Source organism: Serinus canaria, chromosome 13 (assembly GCF_022539315.1).
Source record: "Serinus canaria isolate serCan28SL12 chromosome 13, serCan2020, whole genome shotgun sequence".
In the NCBI taxonomy this organism is placed as follows: Eukaryota; Metazoa; Chordata; class Aves; order Passeriformes; family Fringillidae; genus Serinus; species Serinus canaria.
The window spans coordinates 16,531,993-16,553,563 of NC_066327.1; the positions used below are offsets into that span (position 1 = coordinate 16,531,993).

The 21,571-nt window shown below is 61.1% G+C and overlaps 1 protein-coding gene across 6 annotated transcripts in view; it reads left to right on the forward strand.

Annotated features, from left to right (window-relative positions):
* The window catches only part of ABLIM3 (actin binding LIM protein family member 3), a 40,885-nt gene extending 20,148 nt beyond the window's left edge, over positions 1-20,737 (forward strand). Inside the window, exons 2-23 of one of the 6 annotated variants that reach the window (XM_050979757.1) lie at positions 4,225-4,365; positions 6,628-6,811; positions 6,941-7,053; positions 9,106-9,232; positions 9,315-9,408; positions 10,836-10,923; positions 11,240-11,298; positions 11,541-11,612; positions 11,971-12,126; positions 12,963-12,992; positions 13,455-13,584; positions 14,284-14,382; positions 15,607-15,657; positions 16,875-17,009; positions 17,254-17,318; positions 17,638-17,785; positions 18,360-18,389; positions 18,745-18,803; positions 19,388-19,448; positions 19,604-19,611; positions 20,078-20,158; positions 20,483-20,737. In XM_050979757.1, the coding sequence (XP_050835714.1) occupies positions 4,225-4,365; positions 6,628-6,811; positions 6,941-7,053; positions 9,106-9,232; positions 9,315-9,408; positions 10,836-10,923; positions 11,240-11,298; positions 11,541-11,612; positions 11,971-12,126; positions 12,963-12,992; positions 13,455-13,584; positions 14,284-14,382; positions 15,607-15,657; positions 16,875-17,009; positions 17,254-17,318; positions 17,638-17,785; positions 18,360-18,389; positions 18,745-18,803; positions 19,388-19,448; positions 19,604-19,611; positions 20,078-20,158; positions 20,483-20,596 (2,045 nt within the window). In that variant the 3' untranslated portion in view covers positions 20,597-20,737. Of the gene's footprint in view, positions 1-4,224; positions 4,366-6,627; positions 6,812-6,940; positions 7,054-9,105; positions 9,233-9,314; positions 9,409-10,835; positions 10,924-11,239; positions 11,299-11,540; positions 11,613-11,970; positions 12,127-12,962; positions 12,993-13,454; positions 13,585-14,283; positions 14,383-15,606; positions 15,658-16,874; positions 17,010-17,253; positions 17,319-17,637; positions 17,786-18,359; positions 18,390-18,744; positions 18,804-19,387; positions 19,449-19,603; positions 20,159-20,482 lie in introns of all 6 variants that reach the window. The other 5 variants (XR_007778756.1, XR_007778758.1, XR_007778757.1 and 2 more) reach the window with 5 other exon arrangements.
* Positions 20,738-21,571: the final 834 nt, after the last annotated feature.

Genomic DNA, 21,571 nt, shown 5'->3' on the forward strand with positions numbered 1-21,571 from the left:
GGAGTTCAGCCCCACGGAGCTGTGGAGATTCCTGCCAGCATCATCTGTCAGCATCCCGCTGACATCCAGCATTGCAGGGGCTGGATCCATCCCACACCTCCCTCCACACCCCAGGGCTGGATCCATCCCACAGTGACACCCACACCTCCCTCCACACCCCAGGGCTGGATCCATCCCACGGTGACACCCACACCTCCCTCCACACCCCAGGGCTGGATCCATCCCATGCTGGCACCTCTTTGCTGTAGGTGCCAGCTCTCAGTCCCTGCATCCCCCCTGGCACCCACCAGCCTCAGTTTCCCATGGTGGCACTGCCTCTCCTTATTAATTTCAGGGTGAATGCTTTGCTTTGCCACAGTCCCCTTCACCTGTGGCTCTCACAGCATTGTGTAAATATTAATTACTGTTAATTAAGCCAGGCATGCCCATCTTCCTGTGGAGATGCTCTGATACAAATCTGCTGGCAGCAGGGCTGGGTGGGAATTTCCAGTTCCCTGTGGATAATGATCCAAACCCCACCTGGAGCAGTTTGTCCCTGATAGACCTTCCTGGAGAGCCAATGGGCTGGAAGAGGGAAATAGGTGGGAAAGGGGAATCACCTGCTCTGGTTCCTGTAAGGAAGGGGGATGGATCTTTATAAATGCCTCTGGGTGCTCGTGGAAAGCTGCTCCTGGTTTGCTGTTCTTGGGTATGTGGGGCTGTGGGGTTTGGGGCTGTCTGGGGGGACCCAAGCTGTTGGGGGAGCTTGTTCTGAGCTTGTTGTGCCCTGCTATTTGTGTTGGTGGTGAGCAGCAACCCCTCCAAATGGAAACTATTCCCAGTTATTCTGCCACTCCTGAAGTGCTCAGAGTGTTCCAGAGGTTCAGCATTTCCCCATCCTGCTGGAGGGCTGGACAGGGGCAGGAAGAGCACAGGAAACCAAACAAGGTCCTTGACCCTCCCAAAGCCAAGGAGGGCATTGCACAGATTGTGAGCTCAGAGCAGCCCTTGGGCAGGGTCCCTGTGCCCTCCTGGGGGTGTCTGGGGGCTGTCCCCTGCCCAGGGTCATGCACTGGCTGTCCCCTGTGTCCTGGGGGGGTGTTTGGGGACTGTCCCCTGCCCAAGGTCACGCACTGGCTGTCCCCTGTGCCCTGGGGGGTGTTTGGGGCTGTCCCCTGCCCATGTCACCCCCTGGCTGGGCACGGGCACCGCTGCCTGACCCCGGGGCAGCAATCCCTGACCGGAGGTGCCACCTTAATCCGGATCACTGGCAAATCTGTCGAGTGCCCACGCAGCCCCGTGGCAGCTCCCTGCCTGGCTGTACCCAGAGCCCACCAGGAGCCAGGCAGGACACGGGCACAGCCCCACAGGAGCCTGGCCCTGGGCGTGTTTTGCACTGAGAGTGGAGCACAAACCCGTGGATTGTTGGCCCAGAGCAGCTCTGAGCAAAGTGGGGGCAGATTATGGCATTCCTTGGGCAGCTCCCACCCCCTCTCCGGGGCTGCTGAATCCCAGCCTGCGAGGCCACTAATGCTATTTACATTATTAGGGGATTATTTGGTGTAATGAGCTTTGCCCCGCTCAGCTGGCCCTGTGCTGGGGGCTCTGGGGTGTGTAATACTTCCTGCACGGGGCCACCAGGCGGGCAGCTGCTGCCTGCCACACAGGCACACAATGCACCAATGTTCCTGGACACAATTCCAGCCTGGCCTGGGAGTCCAGCACAAATCAGGGAGCTTTGGGCAGCGCTGAGCAGAGCAGGAGGGTGAGGGTGCCGTGAGCCGGGTCCTGACCCGTCCCCATGGGCACAGCCAGCAGTGGTGGCTCAGAGCCAGCTCTGGAGCACAGCTAAAAACATCTTTGCCATCCTCAGCTCCTTTTCCTCTGCCTCTCTCCCATCAGACCAGCGAGGGCTTGGATGTGTTGCTATGGACACCAGGAAGTTTTCCCTGGAGACCAGGAGCCCGCACCGAGTGATGCCTGCGTGTTCCGACACAGATTATTATTATTATTTTGGTCTCCCCCCTTTCTCTGTTGTGAATGTTTCAGTGTGGATGAATTCCTGGCTTCCCCCCCGCCTCTGTCCTGCTTTCCTCTCCAGCTTTGTGGATTTCCATGGCTGTGTCCCAGGGCTTGGCTTCCTTCTGGGCCAGGGTGTGAGCTGTGGGTGCGTGGGAGGAAGGCTCAGCTCTGTAACTCTTGCTCTGCTGGAGACCCCTGCAGAGAAGATCCCTGATTTATTCCAGCCTTGGGAAACCTCTTGGTCCCCTCAGGCAGCTGCAGAGCTCCTGGGCACCCATTACACCTGTGACCATCACAGGAGGTGCTGCATTCCTGGTCTCTTGGGTGGGGGTTCCCTGCTCCCTTCCTTTTGTTTGGGACCCCAGAGTGATTTAGGTCTAGACTAATTAGTCTCTGCTGGGCTAGCTCCAGGCCTTGTCACTCCTCTGCTGGCCCTTGGTGTCCTTTAGTGCCTCAGGTACCTCTGAGAGCTCTGGGCTTGCAGGGAAGGGAAATCCCAGCAGCTCCTGGAAGTGGAGGCTGGGTCTGAGCCGTGCAGGAGGCACTGGCAGCTTCCTCACAGCCCATTCCCAGCAGCTCCAGGGATGGAGCTGAGCTCCAGGAGGTTCAGCCCCTGTGGCTCTGGGCACTTGGCACAGGCAGTGGGGTTTTGCTGTGCCACAGTCTCAATGTCATTTTGACTTTTCTTGCTTGGCTTTTGAAGCTGATAATGGGCTGTTTCTGTTCCCTGTCACTTGATCTGCCCCTCGGTGAGCGAGGAGCCTCTGATGAGTGATCTCCTCTGTCCTGTGCCCCTTCTCCCTGCCCTGCAGGGACTTCACAGGCTGGCTCTCAATCAGCTGCTTCTTCTCTTCCTGGGAATGCAGTTCAGCCCTGGGTCAGAAAAGCTCTGGCCCATTGAAATCCTCCTTTTTGCTGCTTGACCTGCCCAGATTGTGACTCCCTGTCGGAAATCTTACAGCAAATAAATCCTGTGGTGCTTGGCGTGGTGTCAGCCTGGCTGGAGCTCCTGCCCAGCCCAGGCACTCCTGGGAGGGGCAGGGAGAGCAGGAATTGCTCTGTTTGCTCCATGTGTTTGGGAATTGCCCTGAGACAGCAGAAGGATCCCTATGGAGCAGGAGGGTTTCACCCTGGAGCTTGGGGTGAGGCTGCTGGGCATCCCTGTGTGGTCTCACAGTGGGGTGAGGAGGGGAGGTGAAGCCCAGCTCTGTCTGCAGCAGGAGGAATTCAGCTCCTGCGCTCCCTGCAGCCCCAGAACCTCCCTGCTCTGAAGGAGCTGTGGGGCTGGGCTGCTGTCCCTGCTGAGGAGGTGACAGCCCCACCAGGGCCAGGCACTCCATTGCTGTGGTGTTTGAAAGCTCCTTGACAAGGGTCTCCTTCCTCCAGCTCCTAAGCAGACAAGTGGAAGCTCCAAGACCCCAGCAGTTCCTTCCTGAGCTGCTGCCAGCTCGGAGCTCTCTGAGGGTCAGCAGGGCTGGCACAGCAGTGGGGGCTGTCCCTGCAGTGTCCTCTGCACCTGCTCTGGGGACAGGAGAGCGCCTGGGCAGCTCTGGGGTGATGCTGTCACCACAGGGTGCCCCACACAGAGTTTGGCACTGCAGGCCTGTGAGTCTCTTTTGTGGGGCAGGGAAATCCCAAATCCAGAGAGGGCTGGGCTCCCATCTCAGAGTCACTGTCCTGTATTTGCAGGGTTCCCAGAAGAAGGAAGGAAATGAATCTGACTCCATGTTCTTAGAAGGCTAATTTATTATTTTATGAACTATAATATATCAAAGAATACTATACTAATACTATACTAAACAATACAGGAAGGATACAGACAGAAGGCTAAAAGATAATAATGAAAAACTTGTGACTCGAGTCCCAACACAGCTGGCTGTAATTGGCCAATAAGTCAAAACAATTCACATGAAACCAATCAAACAATCACCTGTGGGTAAACAATGTGCAAACACATTCCAGAGCAGCAAAACACAGGAGAAATAAATCAGATAATTACTGTTTTCCTTTTTCTCTGAGGCTTCTCAGCTTCCCAGGAGAAAATCCTGGTGAAGAGATTTTTCAGAAAATGTGACAGTGACATCCCTGGGTGCTGTCCCTTGCCCTCAGAGCTGGCCTGGCCCTGTCACAGCCACCGGGCTGAGCTCAGTGCAGTGACACCTGGCCATGTCCCAGATCCTAACAGAGCCTTCCCCTCTCTCCTGCCTCCCCCCTTGCTGCCAGCAGTTCCCTACCAGCAGAACCCCTACAACCCTGGGAGCAGCTCCTCTGCCATCCAGTGCTACCGCTGCGGGGACACCTGCAAGGGCGAGGTCGTGCGTGTGCAGAGCAACCACTTCCACATCCGCTGCTTCACCTGCCAAGGTAGGACGAGAGCCCCCAAAAAGCTCCTGGCCAGGATGTCCCACAGCCCTGGGGACAGACCTGCCTGGTCACTGAGATGGCAGCTGCAGGGGGATGAGTTGTGGCACAGTGGCAGAGCCCTGAGTGATGCCAGCGCCAGTGACACCACTGGGTGTCCAGTGCCATTGTCCTGGGACACCCTGCAGGTCCCAGAGGTGCCCATCTGTGCCTGGGGGAGTCACTGTGTCCTTCAGCTGCTCCCAGAGCAGGGGGAGGAGGCAGTGCCAGCCTGGCTGAGAGGCAGCCAGGTGGGGAGATGCCCAGAGCAGCTCTGGCAGAGCTGGGGCTGGGTGGCACATCCCTGTGACGTCCCTGCCACCGTCCCATGGCATGCAGCTGGGACCTGGTGCCCCCCAGGGCTGGCAGGAGTGCAGCAGAGAGGTTCTTTGGATCCTCCTGAGCTGCAGGGCTGTAAAGCTCATGGTGCAGAGCTGCTGCTGCTCCTCAGCCCCTTTATTGGAGCAGCTGCTCTCAGCCAGCTCCTGCAGGCTGTAAAATTCCCCATTCCAGGGCTCTTTAAAGGCCTCTGCTCTTCCAAGCTCCCTGTGCTAAGCATGATCCCCATCCCCCTGGTCACCCTCTTGCCAGGACAGAGGGTTTGGCTGCAGGTGACACTCCCCGGGCTGTGCCCACCCTGCTGCAGCCCTGTCCCCCGTGGGGGTGGCAGCCCCAGGTTTTTGGGAGGGGGGATCTGTCCCGGGATGCCCTCAGGGCTGACTTGCACCTGCAGGGCCCCGTGCTGAGCTCACTGCCCTTTCCCAGCTCAGCCTGGAGGCTGCAGCAGGAGCTGAGCATCCAGACAAAGAGCTCAGACAGCTTCAAAGGGAGCAGGAGCCAGCAGGGAGACCCTGGCAGAGCTCACTGCCCGATTTCCAAGTGAAAGGGAATAAATAATAAGAGGAAATCCTCCTGTCTCACCTTCCCTCACAGCTCTCACCTCCTGCCACCTCTGGCTGGCTCCAGCCCCGCTGCCTGTCCCCAGGAGCGGGCACAGGAGTGAGCCAGGGGATGTGCTGTTCCCACAGCAAACAGGGCATGGAGCAGCCTTATTTTACCTTGCATTTGCTTTCTGATGCTGTCCCTGAGCTGCTGGCCTGTCTCTCGTTGCTCACAGGATGTTTGGGAGACCCAGACTCCCCTGCTGGGTGCCCCAGGGAGCAGCTGGGCCAGGGGATGCTGCACAGGGCAGGAGCTGCATCCCTGTCCCCTGCAGCAGCAGGTCCAGCTGTCCCCTGTCACCCAGGGCTGCCCCACAGGGACAGGACAGAGGGGGCTGAAGGACAAACCCAGACCAAGGTGGGCTGTGCCAGCAGGTGCCCAGTTGCTCTGTGGTCCCCTCCCCACCCTGTCACCTTGCAAGATGAGCTGGACATGGTGCCCAGGAGCACCCTGTGCCACTCCAGTGCCAGGCTCTGCTGCTCTGCAGGTCCCTCTGGCTGGAGAGGCCGTGGGAGGGAGATGATGCTGAGGCCAGGGCTGGCCATGTCTGCTTGGATTCCTGTGATGGGCTGTGCACCACCCACACTTCCCACAGCAGGGAGGAAGTCCAGGCTGGGCTGGACACCCATGGAAAAACGAGCAGGGAGAGCTCTGGGTGTTCCCAGGAGCTGTTCCCATCAGGGCACGGCTCCATGGCCGGGACTGCAGGTGGCTCAGCACGGAGCTGGCAGGGACAACACCCCTCCCCAGCTGTCCCTGGGGCACTCCCAGCCCTATCCTCATCTTCCTCACACCGCGGAGGGGCTGAGCTCCGGGCAGGCTCAGCAGGTCCGGGAGGGGATGCCTGGGCTGTGCCCATGTCCGTGCGCGCTGCAGGAGCGCTGCAGTGCAGGGGCTCCCTGCCCGCTGCGGGATCCCCGGCGGGAGCGGCCCCATCCCGCAGCCCGACACTGACATCTTGTGGGAGACCCCAGAGCTCGGCTGGCAAGGGAAACCCTTGGAGATGGGAAACCCTGGGAGATAGATGCCTGCAGGATGAGAGGGAAAACCTCAGAGACAGATACCTGCAGGAGGAGAGGGAAACCCTCAGTGATAGGTACCTGGAGGAGGTGAGGGAAACCCATGGGAGATGCCTGCAGGAGGCAAGGGAAACCCTCAGGGATAAGAAACCCTGGGAGATGCCTGCAGGAGGAGAGGGAAACCCTCAGGGGTAGGAAGCCCTGGGAGATGCCTGCAGGAGGCTGGAGAGGGACCCGCCGTGATGGCTGCGTGTCCTCTGCCCAGTGTGCGGCTGCGACCTGGCCCAGTCGGGTTTCTTCTTCAAGAACCAGGAGTACATCTGCACCCACGACTACCAGCAGCTCTACGGGACCCGCTGTGACAGCTGCGGGGACTTCATCACCGGCGAGGTCATCTCTGCCCTGGGCAGGACCTACCACCCCAAGTGCTTTGTCTGCAGCACCTGCAGGTGAGTGGCAGCTGCCACCGAGGGCTGCTGGCCCCTTGGAGAGGCCCTTGCCGAGCTCCCTGCTGGCCCCAGGGCAGGAGGAGCTCCCGGGGGTGCTGCTGAGCCCTCCCCACGTGTCCCTGGCCGCAGGAAGCCGTTCCCCATCGGGGACAAGGTGACGTTCAGCGGGAAGGACTGCGTCTGCCAGAACTGCTCCCACGCCCTCCTCAGCACCAAGCCCATCAAGATCCACGGGCCCAGCCGTAAGTTGTGCTGTGCTGGGCACACAGAGAGGGGCCACGTGTCCCTGCAGGGTGACAGGACAGGTTTGGGGTCGCTCTGCAGAGCCAGGGTGTCACCGAGGGTTGGGAGGAGGGACGGGGCAGTCCTGCAGCTCCACCCAGGATTGCAGCTGGTTTTGGAAACTCCCCTGGCCTGTTGGTGACCTGGGCAGGTGCCACCACCCTGGCAGAGCCCATGGGGAGGTTCTGGAGCTGTGTCCAAGCTGCTCCAAGTCAGTTGCCTTGTGTCTGAGTGGCTGCCCTGGGAATGCTCCTGGGGCTGTCACAGCACTGGCGTTCCTTGCTGGGTCTGCAAGCACTGAAAGGGTTTTTCTGCTCATCTCCTTGCCTTGGTGAACCCCAGAGATCCCCTAAAAGTCAGCTGGAGCAATGGACAAGCTCTTTAGGGTGGGTTTGACCTTGCTTTTGACCCCAGGCTGGGAGAACCTTCCCTTCCTGCCGTGGAGGTCAGTGCCTGACACAGAGTCCTGCAGCCGGGGCCAGAGCCAGGACAGGGTGTCACCCGTGGTCCTTGTCACCATGGTGGCACTGCTGGTGGTGGGCTTTGTGGTGATGGACCCCCTGTGAGCCCCTAAGCTGCCCTCCCCCCCAGCCCTCGATGGAGGGGTCAGGAATTCCCTCATCTTCCTCCATGGGCTCCCAGAGCTGCCTGGAGCCAGGCTCTGCCTCCCTCTTGCCTTCCTCTCCCTCCCCATCGCCTTCCCTGCAGCAGGGTTACCTGAGGACACCACGCCTGTCTCTGGCAGTGCCACCAGCAGGGTGGCAGGGAGCTGTGGTGCATTCCACAGGGAAGGCATCCCCAGGAGCAGCGTGCCAAGCCTCTCCCTGCAGGACCCGAAGGAGGGAGCAGATCCTGCCTTTGTGCAGGGCTCCGAAATCTTCCAGGCAGGGATTTGGGACAGAGCAGCCTGGGCTGGGCTGGCTGCTCCTGCTTCCCCCGTGGCAGGGACAGGGTTAAAGCAAAGCCCCTCCAGGCAGCCCTGCAGCCCAGGGGAGGGGAGGACAGGAGGAGTCAAGGTCAGAGCTCCGAGCCCATGTGCTTCCTGCGGGGAGCCAGGGGAGGAAGAGAGGCCGGAGGAGGGCCGGACACGGGCCGGACAGCACAGCCCTTCCTCTGCCGGACACTTCCCACCCTTGGGCACCTGCCAGCCCACCAGGGCCCTCCCACAGCCCAGCACACAACAAACCAGGCTGGGAAAGACCCTTGAGGTCATCGAGTCCAAGCTGTGACCCAGCAGCTCCTCCTCAGCTACACGCTGGCACTGGGTGCCACATCCGGGCTCTTTGAAAGCCAGGCAGGGTTTCAGAGCCCAGCCCCTCCCTGGGCAGACCCTTCCAGTGCCCAGTCACTGTTTCAGATAAGAATTTGTTCCTGGTGTCCAGCTGGCCTGGCTCAGGCTGGTCACCCCGAGGGAAGGCCAGCTCAGGGCTGTGGCTGGGTGCCAGCAGTACCTCCGAGGTCCCAGCTCTCCTGTGCTGGGGACAAGCAGAGGTGACAGATTGCCACAGTGAAATGATCCCCACGAGGCTGCCTCAGGAGCAGGGTGTTTGGAACAGCATTGTGGTATTTTCAGGGTTCCCCAGACAGAGGAGGAAGGAATGAATCTGACTCCCTGTTCTTAGGAGGCTAATTCGTTATTTTATGATCTATATTATATAGAAGAATACTATACCAAACTGTACTAAAGAATAGAGAAAGGATACAGACAGAAGGCTAAGAGATACTAATGAAAACTCGTGACTCCTTCCAGAGTCCCAACACAGCTGGACCAGCAAAGCACAGGAGAAGCAAACCAGATAATTATTGTTTTCATTTTTCTCTGAGGCTTCTCAGCTTCCCGGGAGAAAATCCTGGGCAAAGAGATTTTACAGAAAAGATGATGGTGACACAGCATCATCCCTGGCTCATCCTCCAGGGCAGGGCTTTCCTCTGGGGGTGAGGGCACTGCCAGGGCTGTCACACAGCAGCTGGGGGTGTCCCTGCTGTGCCCACGTCCCCTCCTGTCCCCCCAGACTGCGCCGGCTGCAAGGAGGAGATCAAGCAGGGCCAGTCGCTGCTGGCCCTGGAGAAGCAGTGGCACGTCAGCTGCTTCAAGTGCCAAACGTGCGGGGTCATCCTCACCGGCGAGTACATCAGCAAGTGAGTGCCCCCTCGGGGCTGGGGCGTGCCAGGGGCTCGCCTGGCACTCGCCTGGCACTCACCCCTCTGTGCCTCTCCCGAGGGATGGCATCCCGTACTGCGAGTCCGACTACCACGCCCAGTTCGGCATCAAGTGCGAGACCTGTGACCGCTACATCAGCGGCCGCGTCCTGGAGGTGAGTGCCGGGGCTGTGACAGGGACCTGCCCCGGGGAGGTGTGCCAGGGTGCCACCGTCTATCCCTGGGCACCGTGCAGCAGCTTTGTCACAGCCTGATCGCTCCTCCGGAGGGTGGGAGAGGGGGGAGCAACACCAGCCCTTGGATCTGAAGCTGGGACACCTTTGGGGCTGATCTGGGGCTGGGGGAGATCAGCCCCCAGCAGCTGCTGCCATGCCCTGGGTGTCCCCAGCCCTCCCCAGCCCATCCCTGTGCCAGCAGCCTGCCTGTTGCCTTGGAAACGCATCCCGCACTGCTGCCCGCTGCCGAGCCCGCTCTGCTCCGGGGCTGCTGCACCCTCCCGGTGGGCACCGAGCCCCTGCAGCACCCCCTGGCAGGGCAGGAACCCAAGCACGGCTGCCCTGCATCAGGGCAGGCTTGGCTGGGCAGCAGGAGCTGCTCTGGCAGAGCCAGGGAGGGATGCAGGGACTGCCCAGAGATGCCCCCATGGCATGGGGGGATGCAGGGACTGCCCAGGGATGTCACCATGGCACAGGGGATGCAGGGGCTGCCCAGGGATGCCACCATGGATGGCAGTGATGGACAGGGAGGTCTTTGGGGTCCTTCTTCTCCCTTTGCTGTTGAGTTTGTGAGGGTCCCCAGGATAAGGTGAGAGATGAGAATCTCTCCATGTTCTCAGAAGACTGATTTATTAGTATATTATATTTAGCTATATTATGCTATATTATACTATACTAAAGAAAGAGGATGCATCAGAAAGCTTAACAAGAATGAATAATAAAAATTCATGACTGACTCCTCAGAGTCCAATACAGCTGATGGGGATTGGTCATTAAGTAAAAACAATTCACATGAAATCAATCCAACAATGACCTGTTGGTAAACAATGTCCAGATCACATTCCAAAGCAGCCAAACAGGGAGCAGCAATCAGATAATTATTGTTGTCATTCTTTACTGAGGCTTCTCAGCTTCCCAGGAGAAGAAATCCTGGCGAAGGGATTTTTCAGAAAATACGACAGTGGCACTTTGCTACTTCCCTGCTGTGATATCTGGGGCCAAATTTGCTGGTTTTGTTCAGATCTCTGGAGGAAGAGCCAGTGCCAAGCCTGGCTGCAGAGGGTGTTGGCCATTCCCAGAGTGCCAGCTGTGTAGGGACACTGTCCCTGCTGCCCTGGCACCCCTGGCTCTGCTTGCTGTGGGAGGTTTTGAGGAGAGCAGAAGTTCCTGGTGTGGCTCACAGCCCAGCAGGTTTCCAATGGGGATGAAGCCGTCTCTGGTTCCTCCATGGGATGTGGAGGCCTCCAGGGCCACCCCAGTTTGCTCAGCTGGTCAGCAGTGGGCTGGCAGGGTCACTCAGGGACAGGGGACAGGGCCAGGTCACCATGTCCTGCCTGGCTCAGGGCTCCTCTCCGCTCTCCTCACAGGCAGGAGGGAAGCACTACCACCCCACCTGTGCCAGATGTGTGCGCTGCCACCAGATGTTCACAGAGGGAGAGGAGATGTACCTGACAGGTAACGTGTGACAGCAGGGCTGGTTTGGGTCCTCCTGGCACTAGGAGGGGTCTCTGGGTGTGCAGTGCCAGGGATCCCCTCCCACTGCTCTCCATGAGCCCTGCCCTGCCCCTGAGCCCCAAATCCACCTGAGTTTGCTGTCCCAGCTGAGGTTTGGCCCCTGCCCTGCTCCATTCCCTGTCACAGACACTCAGTCCCCACTGCCCTGCGTGTTCCTGTGGCACTGCTGGAGGTGGCAGGGACGTGGCAGGGGGACCTGGCTGAGCCCTGCCAGGGGGTGACAGTGAGTGAGCACTGTCCCTTTGCTGCCCTGCAGGCTCTGAGGTGTGGCACCCCATCTGCAAGCAGGCAGCCAGAGCAGAGAAGAAGCTGAAGGTAGGCACCAGGGTGAGGGGCATCTGAGAGGTGGCACGTCCTGGGTGCCATTGTCCTGAGTCCCTGCTGAACTGTTCTGGCAGTGCCCACATCTGGAGTGGCTTCCTGAGGCTGCCCAGAGGATGGTGGGTGGCCGTGGCTGGGGCTGGACAGTGAAATTCAGCCCCAAGCCAGCAGTCTGCCTGCTCAGGGGACCCTCCTTGCCCTGCCCTCACCTGCCCTCCCCCTTTGTGCCTCCACAGCACAGAAGGACGTCAGAAACCTCCATCTCGCCCCCTGGCTCCAGCATTGGCTCCCCAAACCGTGTCATCTGTGTAAGTCCAGCCTGCCCCTCCCCAGGGGTGGCAGCAGCAGCTGCCAGAGCTGCTCTTGAGTGGGACAAGCCCAGAATTTGGGGACAGCAGGGATAAATCCCCCTGTCCCTGCAGCACGCTGTGCCACCAGTGCCATGGCACAGCTCAGGAGCACTCAGGGGCACAGTCCTGCCCCCCCAGCTCTTCTGCCCTCCCCCTGCTGCCTCTCAGGCCTCTCCTCTGACCTGTCCCTGCTGCTGGGGTGGCAGTGGGCTCTGTCTGCCCTGTGCTGGCTCCATGCTGCGCTCCAGCCTCCCTTCCCTTCCCTTCTCTCCTCCTCTTCCTTTCCATCTCTGTGTCTGTCTCTCCCTCTCCCTAGGCTAAAGTGGATAATGAGATCCTTAATTACAAAGACCTGGCAGCTCTTCCCAAGATTAAAGCCATCTATGAGGTGCAGCGTCCCGACCTCATTTCCTACGAGCCCTATCACAGATACACGTCGGACGAGACGCTGGAGAGATATAGCTATGGGGAGGTACTGAGGCTGCAGGAGCCCTGCTGGGGGCAGGAACGGGCCCTGGGCTGGGCAGAGCTCTGGGGGGCTTGTCCATGCCAGGGGGAGCCGTGCAGGGAGGCAGGAGTGGGGCAGGGCCTGGCCCAGGGGCTCGGCGAGGGTCTGTGATGGAGGCGAAGTGATGCTGCTGTGGTCAGAGAGATGCCAGTGAGCTCAGGGCATGTGCAGGGACAGACAGGGCTGTGTGAGAGGAGTGATGGGCAGGGAATCCACCCCTCCTCACAGCCCTGAGCCCAGCCCCTGGCAGGCAATCCTGCAGGCAGCCAGCACAGCAGCTCTGGGGCAGGGCTGCCCTGTGGGTGCTGGCCCTGCAGCCAGGGAAGGGGCTGGCAGTGCCTTTCTGCAGGGCTGGGAGCAGGGCAGGCTCAGGCACAGGACTGTCCTGCCTGCCCAGCTGGGGCTGCTGGGTGAGCCCAGGGAGTCCAGGGAAGGAGAGGAGCTCACACAGGGGGGCACCTGAAAGGGTGCTGGAAGAGGATTTGGCAGCAGCACCTCTCACATCCCCACCCCGAGGTCTGCCACAAGCCTGGTGTCCTGCAGCCCACCCAGCATGGTGCAGGCAGCGTGGCCATGGCCCTGTGTGCCTCCTCCTCTCTGAGAGGTGGCAGCTGCTGATTGCTCCTGCCAGTTCCTCTCCTGGCCAGGGCTCCCTGCCCACCTCAGCTCTGGCTGCACCCCCAGTGTAACCCAGGGGATCCAGCTGCTGTGGGACCCCAGTCTGTCCCTGCTCCTCCTAACCATGTGCTGTCTCTCTCTCTCTCTCTTTTCCTCCTCACTTTGCCTCCTACTGCCTGCAGTCCCTGGGGACCCTCTCCCCATACTCACAGGTAATGTCCCTGTGGGCACTGGGGTCTGTCACCTGCTGCTGCCCCAGGATGTCCCTCTGCCCAGAGCCTCTGCTGCTCGTACCCCTGGGCTGGTGGCTGTCCCAGGGTGTGGGGAGATGAGGGAGGGGGACAGTAGTGTCCTTCAGGCCCCAAAGAGAGCAGGGTGAAAGCCCTCCCTGGCAGAATGGCCCCAGGGTGCAGCTTCTGCCCAGTGACTGGGAACAAGTTCAAGGGAAGGGAACAATCTCCAGGCACAAAACCTCTGTCACCTTCTCCCAAACCCAGGCTTTGCTGCCTGTGCCTTGGCAGGGGGAGGCAGGGCAGGCTGGGGACCCCTCCAGCCTCAGAGGACACTCAGAGCCACTGCCCAGTGTCACACACAGAGCACCCCCAGGCAGGGACCCCACCCGTGGGACACCCCCTGCCAGTCTAACCCCGCTCTCCACGCCTTCCCCACGCCAGGACATCTACGAGAGCTTTGACCCGAGGCAGAGGCGAGCCTCCAGCCCTGGCTACATCGACTCCCCCACCTACAGCCGCCAGGGCATGTCCCCCACCATCCCCAGGTCCCCCCACCACTTCTACCGCTCAGGTGAGGATTTGGGCTGCAGCCCAGCCGCCAGGGGGAGAGAGGATCACACAAATATCTCTGGGATTGCTGTGCTTTCTCCTCTGGCGAGCAGCAGGAGGCCCGGGGTGGCCCACGGCGGGAGCAGTGCCCAGCTCGGCACATCCCCTGGTCCTCCAAACTCTTGCGAGCAGCAAGGAGAGGCCAAGGGGAATTTGGGGCTCAGACAGGACGGGGTGGGAGGCAGGAGACCTCCAGCTCTGGTGAAGACCCCTCAGCTGCCCTGGTGGCTCTGGGAGGGGTGTGCAGGAGATGCTGGTGCCCGGGGAGCTCCTTGCACACGCACATGCACGCCCAGTCCGGAGCACGGCGGGGAGCAGGGCGTGCCTGGGCCGTGCCTCCTGTCCTCTGGGGCTGCGGAGGAAGGACTGGAACACTCTGAGCTCACCGAGAGCCCTGCTGCACCGCCAAGGGCTCAGCACTGCCTCTGCAGCACGCTCGGCTTTCCCGGCAGCCCCGCACTGGGCTTTCCTCCGCATCCCGGGGATGCGGGAACTCTCCCCCGCTCCATCACCGCCACTCCCGGACCGCAGCCCGGCGCACATCCCCCCTCACACGGGTGGCCCCCGCTGTTCTAACACCGCTGCATTTAACACCCATTTTCTTCTGCCTCTTGTTCTCTCTCTCGGTCACTCACGGCTGCTTCTGCTCGGCCCCGCGCAGGCACCGAGAGCGGGCGCAGCTCCCCCTACTATAGCCAGTTAGATGTGAGGTCCTCCACTCCAACCTCATACCAAGCGCCCAAGCATTTCCACATCCCAGGTAGGCTCCGGAGCGCCCCGCTGCCCGGGGAGCCGTGTCCGTGGCATGCCCGCATGTGCCGTCCCCGCTGTGTCGCATGCCTCGCTCCGCCGCCTGCCTAGAGCCAGCTGGCAGCAGGATCTACCCCTGGGAGAGGCCATCCATAAACAGGACCTACGGCTTGAACCCTCCTCCTCCTCCTCCTCCCCCCTGTCACCACCTGGAGGTCGCAAAGCCGCCCAGAGTCTGCTCGATCCTTGCAACATCCCTCTTCTTCCTCCTCCCCGCCCTCCCTCCACTGCTCCCCACACGAAGATGAGTGCCCTGGTGAGAGCCTGTCCCCTGCCCTGCCTTCCCCCAGGGTCACCAGCCGGAGCGTGTCTGCCAGAGGCCTTTCCAGCCCCACCCGCTACAGATGACTATTTTATACTCCCCCTAGGGCCCGCCGCTCCCTCCCCCCAGTGTCTGCTGGGCTTGCCAGATGCCTGCTCCCCTTCTGCAGGGATTGCAGGGGGCCACCAGGTAAGGGCCACCCCCCGCCCCCGGCCACGCAGAGCCCACGGGGACGGGGCCGGAGCGGGCAGGAAGGGAGAGGGGGTTGGGAAGCAGGCAGAGCTGCCCATCGCCCCTCGCTGGGGTCAGAACCCCCCACCGTCCACCCAGCTGTGGCATCTCCCCGTGCCCAAAAAGCCTGGCACCCTCCCCAAGGCATCGCCGATGCCCTGAGGACACCGGGAGGCTCCCCCAGCTCCGCTCCCACCCCATCCCATCCCTGCCCATCCCATCCCTGCCCTGCCGGCTCGGTGTTTATGGATGGCCCCCTCCCTGCTCCAGCTCGCTTTCCCTCCCGACTCGCTCTTTTCTCTCTGTGCTGCGGAAAGAGGCTTTGGCTGATGCTGGCTCGCCCCAGGTAGCTCGCAGGCGGTTCTTGCCAGTGCTGGCACCCCGAGCACGGTGCCTCGCTGCCGGCTGGCAGGCTGTGCCCCCGCCCCGGTGCATGCTGTCGCTGGGCGCTCACTGCATGTCCTGGCGCTCCTGGGCAGCCGGGTCCGCGCTCCCGTGCCCGGGCTGCCGGCCCGGAGCCTCCCGGAGCCCTCCCGGGGCACTCGAGGGCTCGGAGGCTGCTGTGAGATGGAAACGTGGCGTGGGGATGGTGGCACCCGCAGGACCCGTGTCCTGTGCGCTCTCAGCTCGCCCACGCTCACCTCCCTCTCCCCTTCTTTCTTCCCTTTCTTCTCCCACCAGCTGCTGGCGAGAGCAACATCTACAGGAAGCCGCCCATCTACAAGCGGCACGGTATGGTCTGGCTGTCTGTCCCTGTCCCCGGTCTGGCTGTCTGTCCCTGTCCCCGTGTCACCCCGGGGAGGGGACCAGCATCCTTGGGGCTGGGTGGGAGATGGGGCAGGCATCAGGGTGTGGGTGCTGGGCTCTGGTGGGATGCTCCTGCTCTGGGCAGCAGGGAGGGATCAGCAGGGGACAGGTGTGACTTTGGGCCACGTCCCTGTTGTGAGGGATGCAGCAAAGGCTGGCAGGGACACCAGGGATGGCTGTGGGAAGGGGAGCAGGGCCTTGGTGGGATAAGAGAGTCAGAGCAGCCTCAGAAAAGGGATGAAAAAACCAATTTGCAGTTTCACATGGAGCCCTGGAGAAAATGCAGCCCATAGTGGGTGGCTGCTCCAGCATGAAACAGGCCTGGGGGTGTTACAGGTTGGGGAGGGTGCTTGGGTGACCCTCGGTGCTTGGTGGCCCTCGGTGTTTGGTGGCTCTCAGAGGGGCTGGCTTGCTCTGTCCCCACCTGCTCCTGCTCACGGAGGGACAGCAGCTCCCCTGAGCAGTAACTGTGTCTCCTCTCTCTCCCTGGCTCTCCCCTCCCTCCTGCCACCTCCCACCGCCCGCTGCTGCCTGCTCCTGCTGCTGTAAGTACCTGCTGGGTCCCTGTGCCTGCTGGAGGTGTGGGATGGCTCTGCCACCTCCTGTCCCTGCTGCTCCTTCCCCTCTCACCCTCCTGGCCTCTGGTGCAGCAGAACTCCCCCCTGGGCTCCCCCGTGTGCTGTCGAGGCTCTGTCCCCAGCCTGAGCACCCTGTGTGTCCCTGCCATGAGGAGCCAGCCCTGCCAGAGCCCCTCTGCTGCCACCTTTCCCTGTCCCTGCTGGGGCTGAGCCTTCCTCCATCCCCTCTGTCACCTCCTGGGGACAGGACAGCACAGCCACCTCGGTGGTACTGCTGGCACTGGGATGAGCACGGTGCAGGAGCCAGCACTTGTGGTGCTGTGGGCTCTCAGCCATTTGGGTCCCTTCCCAGCCACATCAGTGACATCCCCTGCTTGTCACTGTCCCCACTGTCTGCCTCAGCACCCTGGCGGAGGTGTCAGCAGTTGGAAAACTGATTATTCCCAGCTCTGCTCTGTGCCCAGACAGAAATCCCTGGCGGTCCTGGGGAGGGAAGAGGATCTGCCTTGGTTTAGGGGGGATCTCTGCAGATCCTCACCCTGGCTCTGCCTTCTCCTTCTGCAGACACCCCCTCTGCAGCCACGAAGAGCAAAACCAGCGAGGACATTGCTCAGTCATCCAAGTACAGCCCTGCCTACTCCCCTGACCCCTACTACCACTCCGAGTCAGAGTACTGGTCCTTCCAGGGCTCACCCAAAGGTAACAAATTCCCCTGGGGCTGGGAGAAAGGGAAACCCATTCCTGCTCCACGTTTTCTGGGAGGAAACGCTGTTTTCAGTTGGGTCTGGACACAAAAGTGGGGTTGGGCTGAGATACCTGCCAAGGTGACCCCAAAACCCAAGGAGTGTCTGGGAGCCAGCTGTCCCCACACAGCTGGGGACTGTCTTCTCCCTGCCTGCCCCCACTTTTGTCCCCATCTGACCCCTGACGTGTCTCCTTGCAGCTCCCCGGGCCCGGAGGTTCTCCTCAGGTGGTGAGGAGGATGGCTATGACCGGGGCATGCACAAGGTGAGTGCCAGCCCTGCTGGGCACAGCCAGCACCAAACTGTCCCCAGCTGGCTCTGGGGAGAAGGCTCAGCCCAGCCCTGCCACCCGAGAAGGTGCCACCACCATCCCTGCTGCCCTCAGCCATCTGTCCCCTCCTGGCCACCCCCAGGAGGGGCTCTGAAGGAGGGGAGAGCATCCCCAGCTGAGGCACCCCCACCCCAGCAGCTGATCCTCAGGAGATGCCCAGCCCATGCCAGGGGATGCTGTGCCCTTCTGTGGTGTGCCAGAGAGGGCTGGGCAGGGACAGGAAGGGTGACAGGTGGCTTTTCCCCCCTGGCAGATCCAGAGTGGCATTGGGAGGCTGATCCTGAGGGAGGAGATGAAGGCTCGCTCCCACTCCTACGCAGACCCCTGGACCCCCCCTCGCAGCTCGGCCAGCAGCAGGGAGGCCCTGCACACAGCGGGCTACGAGGGCTCCCTCAATGGCTGTAAGGCTGTCCCTCTGTCCCTCTGTCCCACCCAGCACAGCCCCAGCCCCTCGGGAGGCTTGCAGAGTGGAGAGAGAGGAATAGGATGAGGAAAGAGCTGATGAGAGGTGCTGGGCATGGAGCTGGGCTCTTTTCCTCTCTGGAGGGCCCCATCCATCCTCTGTGCCCCAGATGGGATGGGGCATTGCCCAGTGGGCAACCTGGAATGGCTGAATGATCTCTTGGAGATCTGGCAGCACGGCCATGCCCAGGTGCTGTCACCTGTTCTGGGCTGGCACCCCAGGGCTGCCTCGCTCGCCCTCCTCTTCTGACAGAGCCCCCAGGGTCCCCAGCCCTGCCCTTGGGGCCTGGGGGGACACTTGAGAGCCTGGCAGCACAGCTGGCCCTGTCCACTCCATGCTCTCCTTCCTCGAGGCACATCTGCCCTCACGGAGCTGGCTGGGGATGCTCAGGGAGCCCCTCAGCCCTGGGAGCTCCTGGAAGCCCCAAGGAGGGTCTGTGGGGCTGGGGATGGGCAGTTGTGCATGGATGGGGTTCTTGGCCCTCCCTGACAGTGGCTCTGCTCTCCTTGCAGCTCCCCGCACCCATTACCTGGCTGACAGCGGTGAGTGCCTGACCCGAGCCCTCCCCAGCTCCTCCTGGGGGTCCAGAGCCCGAGCTGGAGGAGGTGCTGGGACCAGGGAGGGGAGAAGGGAAGCCAAAAGGAGCCCTTGAAAGCCTGGGCTAGGATAGAGCTGGAGCAGGGCAGAGAGGATGGAGAGGGGGAGCTGGGAGAGGAGAATGGGTTGCTCTGAAGGGTGGGGAGGGAGGGTGCCACGGGAAGGGAATTTGGGGAGAGGAATATCAGCCCAGGCTGGGAATGAGCTGGAAGGAGACAGAGCTGGGAGCACAGAGGGCTGTCCTGGGCTGTGAGGCTCATTGCTGCTTTTTCCCTGATGGAATTGGTGCCTTCTTTGCAGATCCCCTCATTTCCAAGTCAGCCTCCCTTCCTGCCTACAGGAGGAACGGGCTGCACAGGGTGAGTGCCTCCTGCTGCTGCCAGGCATTCCTCAATCTCCCAGGCATTCCCCCTTCTCCCAAGCATTCCCAATCTCCAAGGCATTCCTCATTTTCCCAGGCATTCCCCCCTGTCCCAGGCATTCCCAAATTTCTTCTCCCAGGCCTTCCCCATTCTCCCAGGCTCCTCCAAGTCCCCAGTGCTCCCTTTCCATCCTTTTCCCCCCTCCTCTGCATCCCTGCTGTCACTGCTGCCCTGTGCCAATCCAAAATTATTATTATCATTAATACTCATTATTTATTGGGATCCAAAGTGTCCTGTCCAGGCAGTGTCTGCCCTGATTTCCCACAGGGCAAATCCAGAGGAGTGCTGGTTTTGCTTTCCAGCAGAAGAGCTTTACTTTATATCCCGGGAATTGTTTGGGATCAGGAGCTCTGCTCCTGCCTCCCTGTGACCTGGCCTTGTCACTTCACCTCCTCGTGTCTCGCTTTCCCTGCTGCTGGGTGGGGATCTCGGTGTCCCCGCCTGGGGGCGTGGGAGGTGCCACTGGAGTGTCTGGAGGAGCCTCCCTCTCAGTGCCCCTCTCTCTCTCCATCCCTCCGCAGCCTCCTAGCGCGGAGCTGTTCCACTACGACAGCACCAACGCCGTCAACTGGGGCATGCGAGGTGAGGGGGGAGATGGGGACCCGGGGGCACCCCGGGGACTGCCCATGCTGAGGAGCTGCCAACCCCCCTGGCAGCTCTGCAGAGGGGGCTGCAGGGGGCTGGGGGTGGTGACACCAGAGGTGTGGCTCATGGCTGTCTTTCTGCTCTCCCCACAGAGTACAAGGTAAGACCCTTCTGCTGCAAGGAGAGGCCACCAGCCAGAGCCCCAGGGATGTGTCCGTGTGTCCCCAGGCTCTTCAGAGGGAAGCTCAGCCCTCTGCATTTGCTCTGCTCCATCCTGGACGTGACAGCCCCATCCCAGGACTGTGGAGCTCACAGCAGAGCCCCTCCCCTCCTGCAGGTCCCAGGTGCTGCTGAGCACTATTGTCCCCTGGGCGAGGAGCAGAGCAGGGGGTTGTGCTGGTGGTTTCCTCTCACACCCCTGCCTGGGTCATTCCTGCTTTTGCAGAGTGAGCAGGTTGTCCCAGAGCCACCCTGAGAGCAGCTCCCACCTTTCCCTGTCCCATCCAAGCCCTGGAGGCAGCTGTGCCACCCAAACCCTGCTAAATACAGCAGGAGGCCTTGCCCTCATTCCCAAGGGTGCCCCAAGTGTCTCGTGGCTGCCCCACGGTGTCCCTGTCCCTGTGCAGATTTACCCCTACGAGCTGCTCCTGGTGAAGACGAGGGGGAGGAACCAGCTGCCCAAAGACGTGGACAGGACTCGGTTAGAGGTGAGAGGAGCCTTTGGCACTGGGGACAATCAGGGCACAGAGGGACCAGATCCCACGGGGTGGCCCTGGCACGCAGTGTGTGGGGGTCATGGCTGTGTGAGGAGCATCTCCACACCTGCTCCAGGGCACACGAGTGGCAGGGCACTGTCACAGGGCTCCCTCTGCTCCCCTGTGCCTCTGGCAGGGGCAGGAGGGAGGCAGGTCCCTCCCTTCCCAGGGGAGCAGTGCTGGGCTTGTGTCACCCCATGGTCCCAGAGAGCAGGGGATGCCCTCAGAGCTCCTGGCAGGTGCCCAGCTCTGGCCCAGCCTCCTGTTTCTCCCCAGAGGCACCTGTCCCAGGAGGAATTCTACCAGATCTTTGGCATGACCATGGCCGAGTTCGACCGCCTGGCTCTGTGGAAGAGGAACGAGCTGAAGAAGCAGGCCCGGCTGTTCTAACCCAGTGCACTATAAATATATACATACCTATAAATATATACATAGAGAGATCTCTATATTGCAGCTCTGTATGATTCTGGGGGCTGGACGGGCCACTGGGGCCCTCCCTGCACCCCTGAGAGTGAATTGGAGTCTTGCAGATCCTTTGGTGCTCTGTGTTTCCTTTCCTTTTCCAGCCTGAGTTCTGTTCGGATCCCTGGGCTCTCCCCTTGGTGTCTGTCACTGCTGCCCCACAGGGACACGAGGGGAGGGTGAGGATTCACATCTGACGTTTCAATTTCCACAGGGACACGAGGGGAGGGTGAGGATTCACATCTGACATTTCAATTTCCACAGGGACACGAGGGGAGGGGAAGGATTTTCCTGCTGCAGCCACGGAGCCTGGGGCTGGCAGAGAGCAGGGGTTTGGGATGGGGGCTGCACTGGGGTGTTCCATCCCCTCCTGCTCACCTGGGCTGTGGAGTTGGGGTGGAAAAGGTCCTGGGCACAACGGCAGGAAAGTGGGATCTCACTCCAGGCTCCTTAAATCCATCCCTGCCTTCACGTGGCCAGGACTGGGGGCACTTCAGGATCTGAAATGCAGAGCTTGGGGCAGGGGACAGAAGTGATGCAAACCCTGAGTGGCTTTCCCTGCAAAGCCTGGGCTGCTCCAGAGCCAGTTTATCCTCCCAAGGTGCCAGAATAGCCACTTTCCATCCCCAAACCCAGCCCTTCCTAAGTGGAGCAGCCAAAGCCACCTCCTGCCTTGTGCAGTTTCCTGCTGCTCATCAGGTTTGTCCAGGGCTGAGTATTCCAGGATATTCCTGCTGGGAGCTTGGGAAGGCCAGAGGAGAGGAGTGGGGAATGCAGGTCCCACGACCTGCTGGACCTCTCCTGGGTTTTCCTGAATTCCCCATCACAACTGCCATCATTCCCTGATGAATCCCCCTGGGAATGCAGACAATTCCCTCCTCTGCAAACTCTACATCTTTGTAT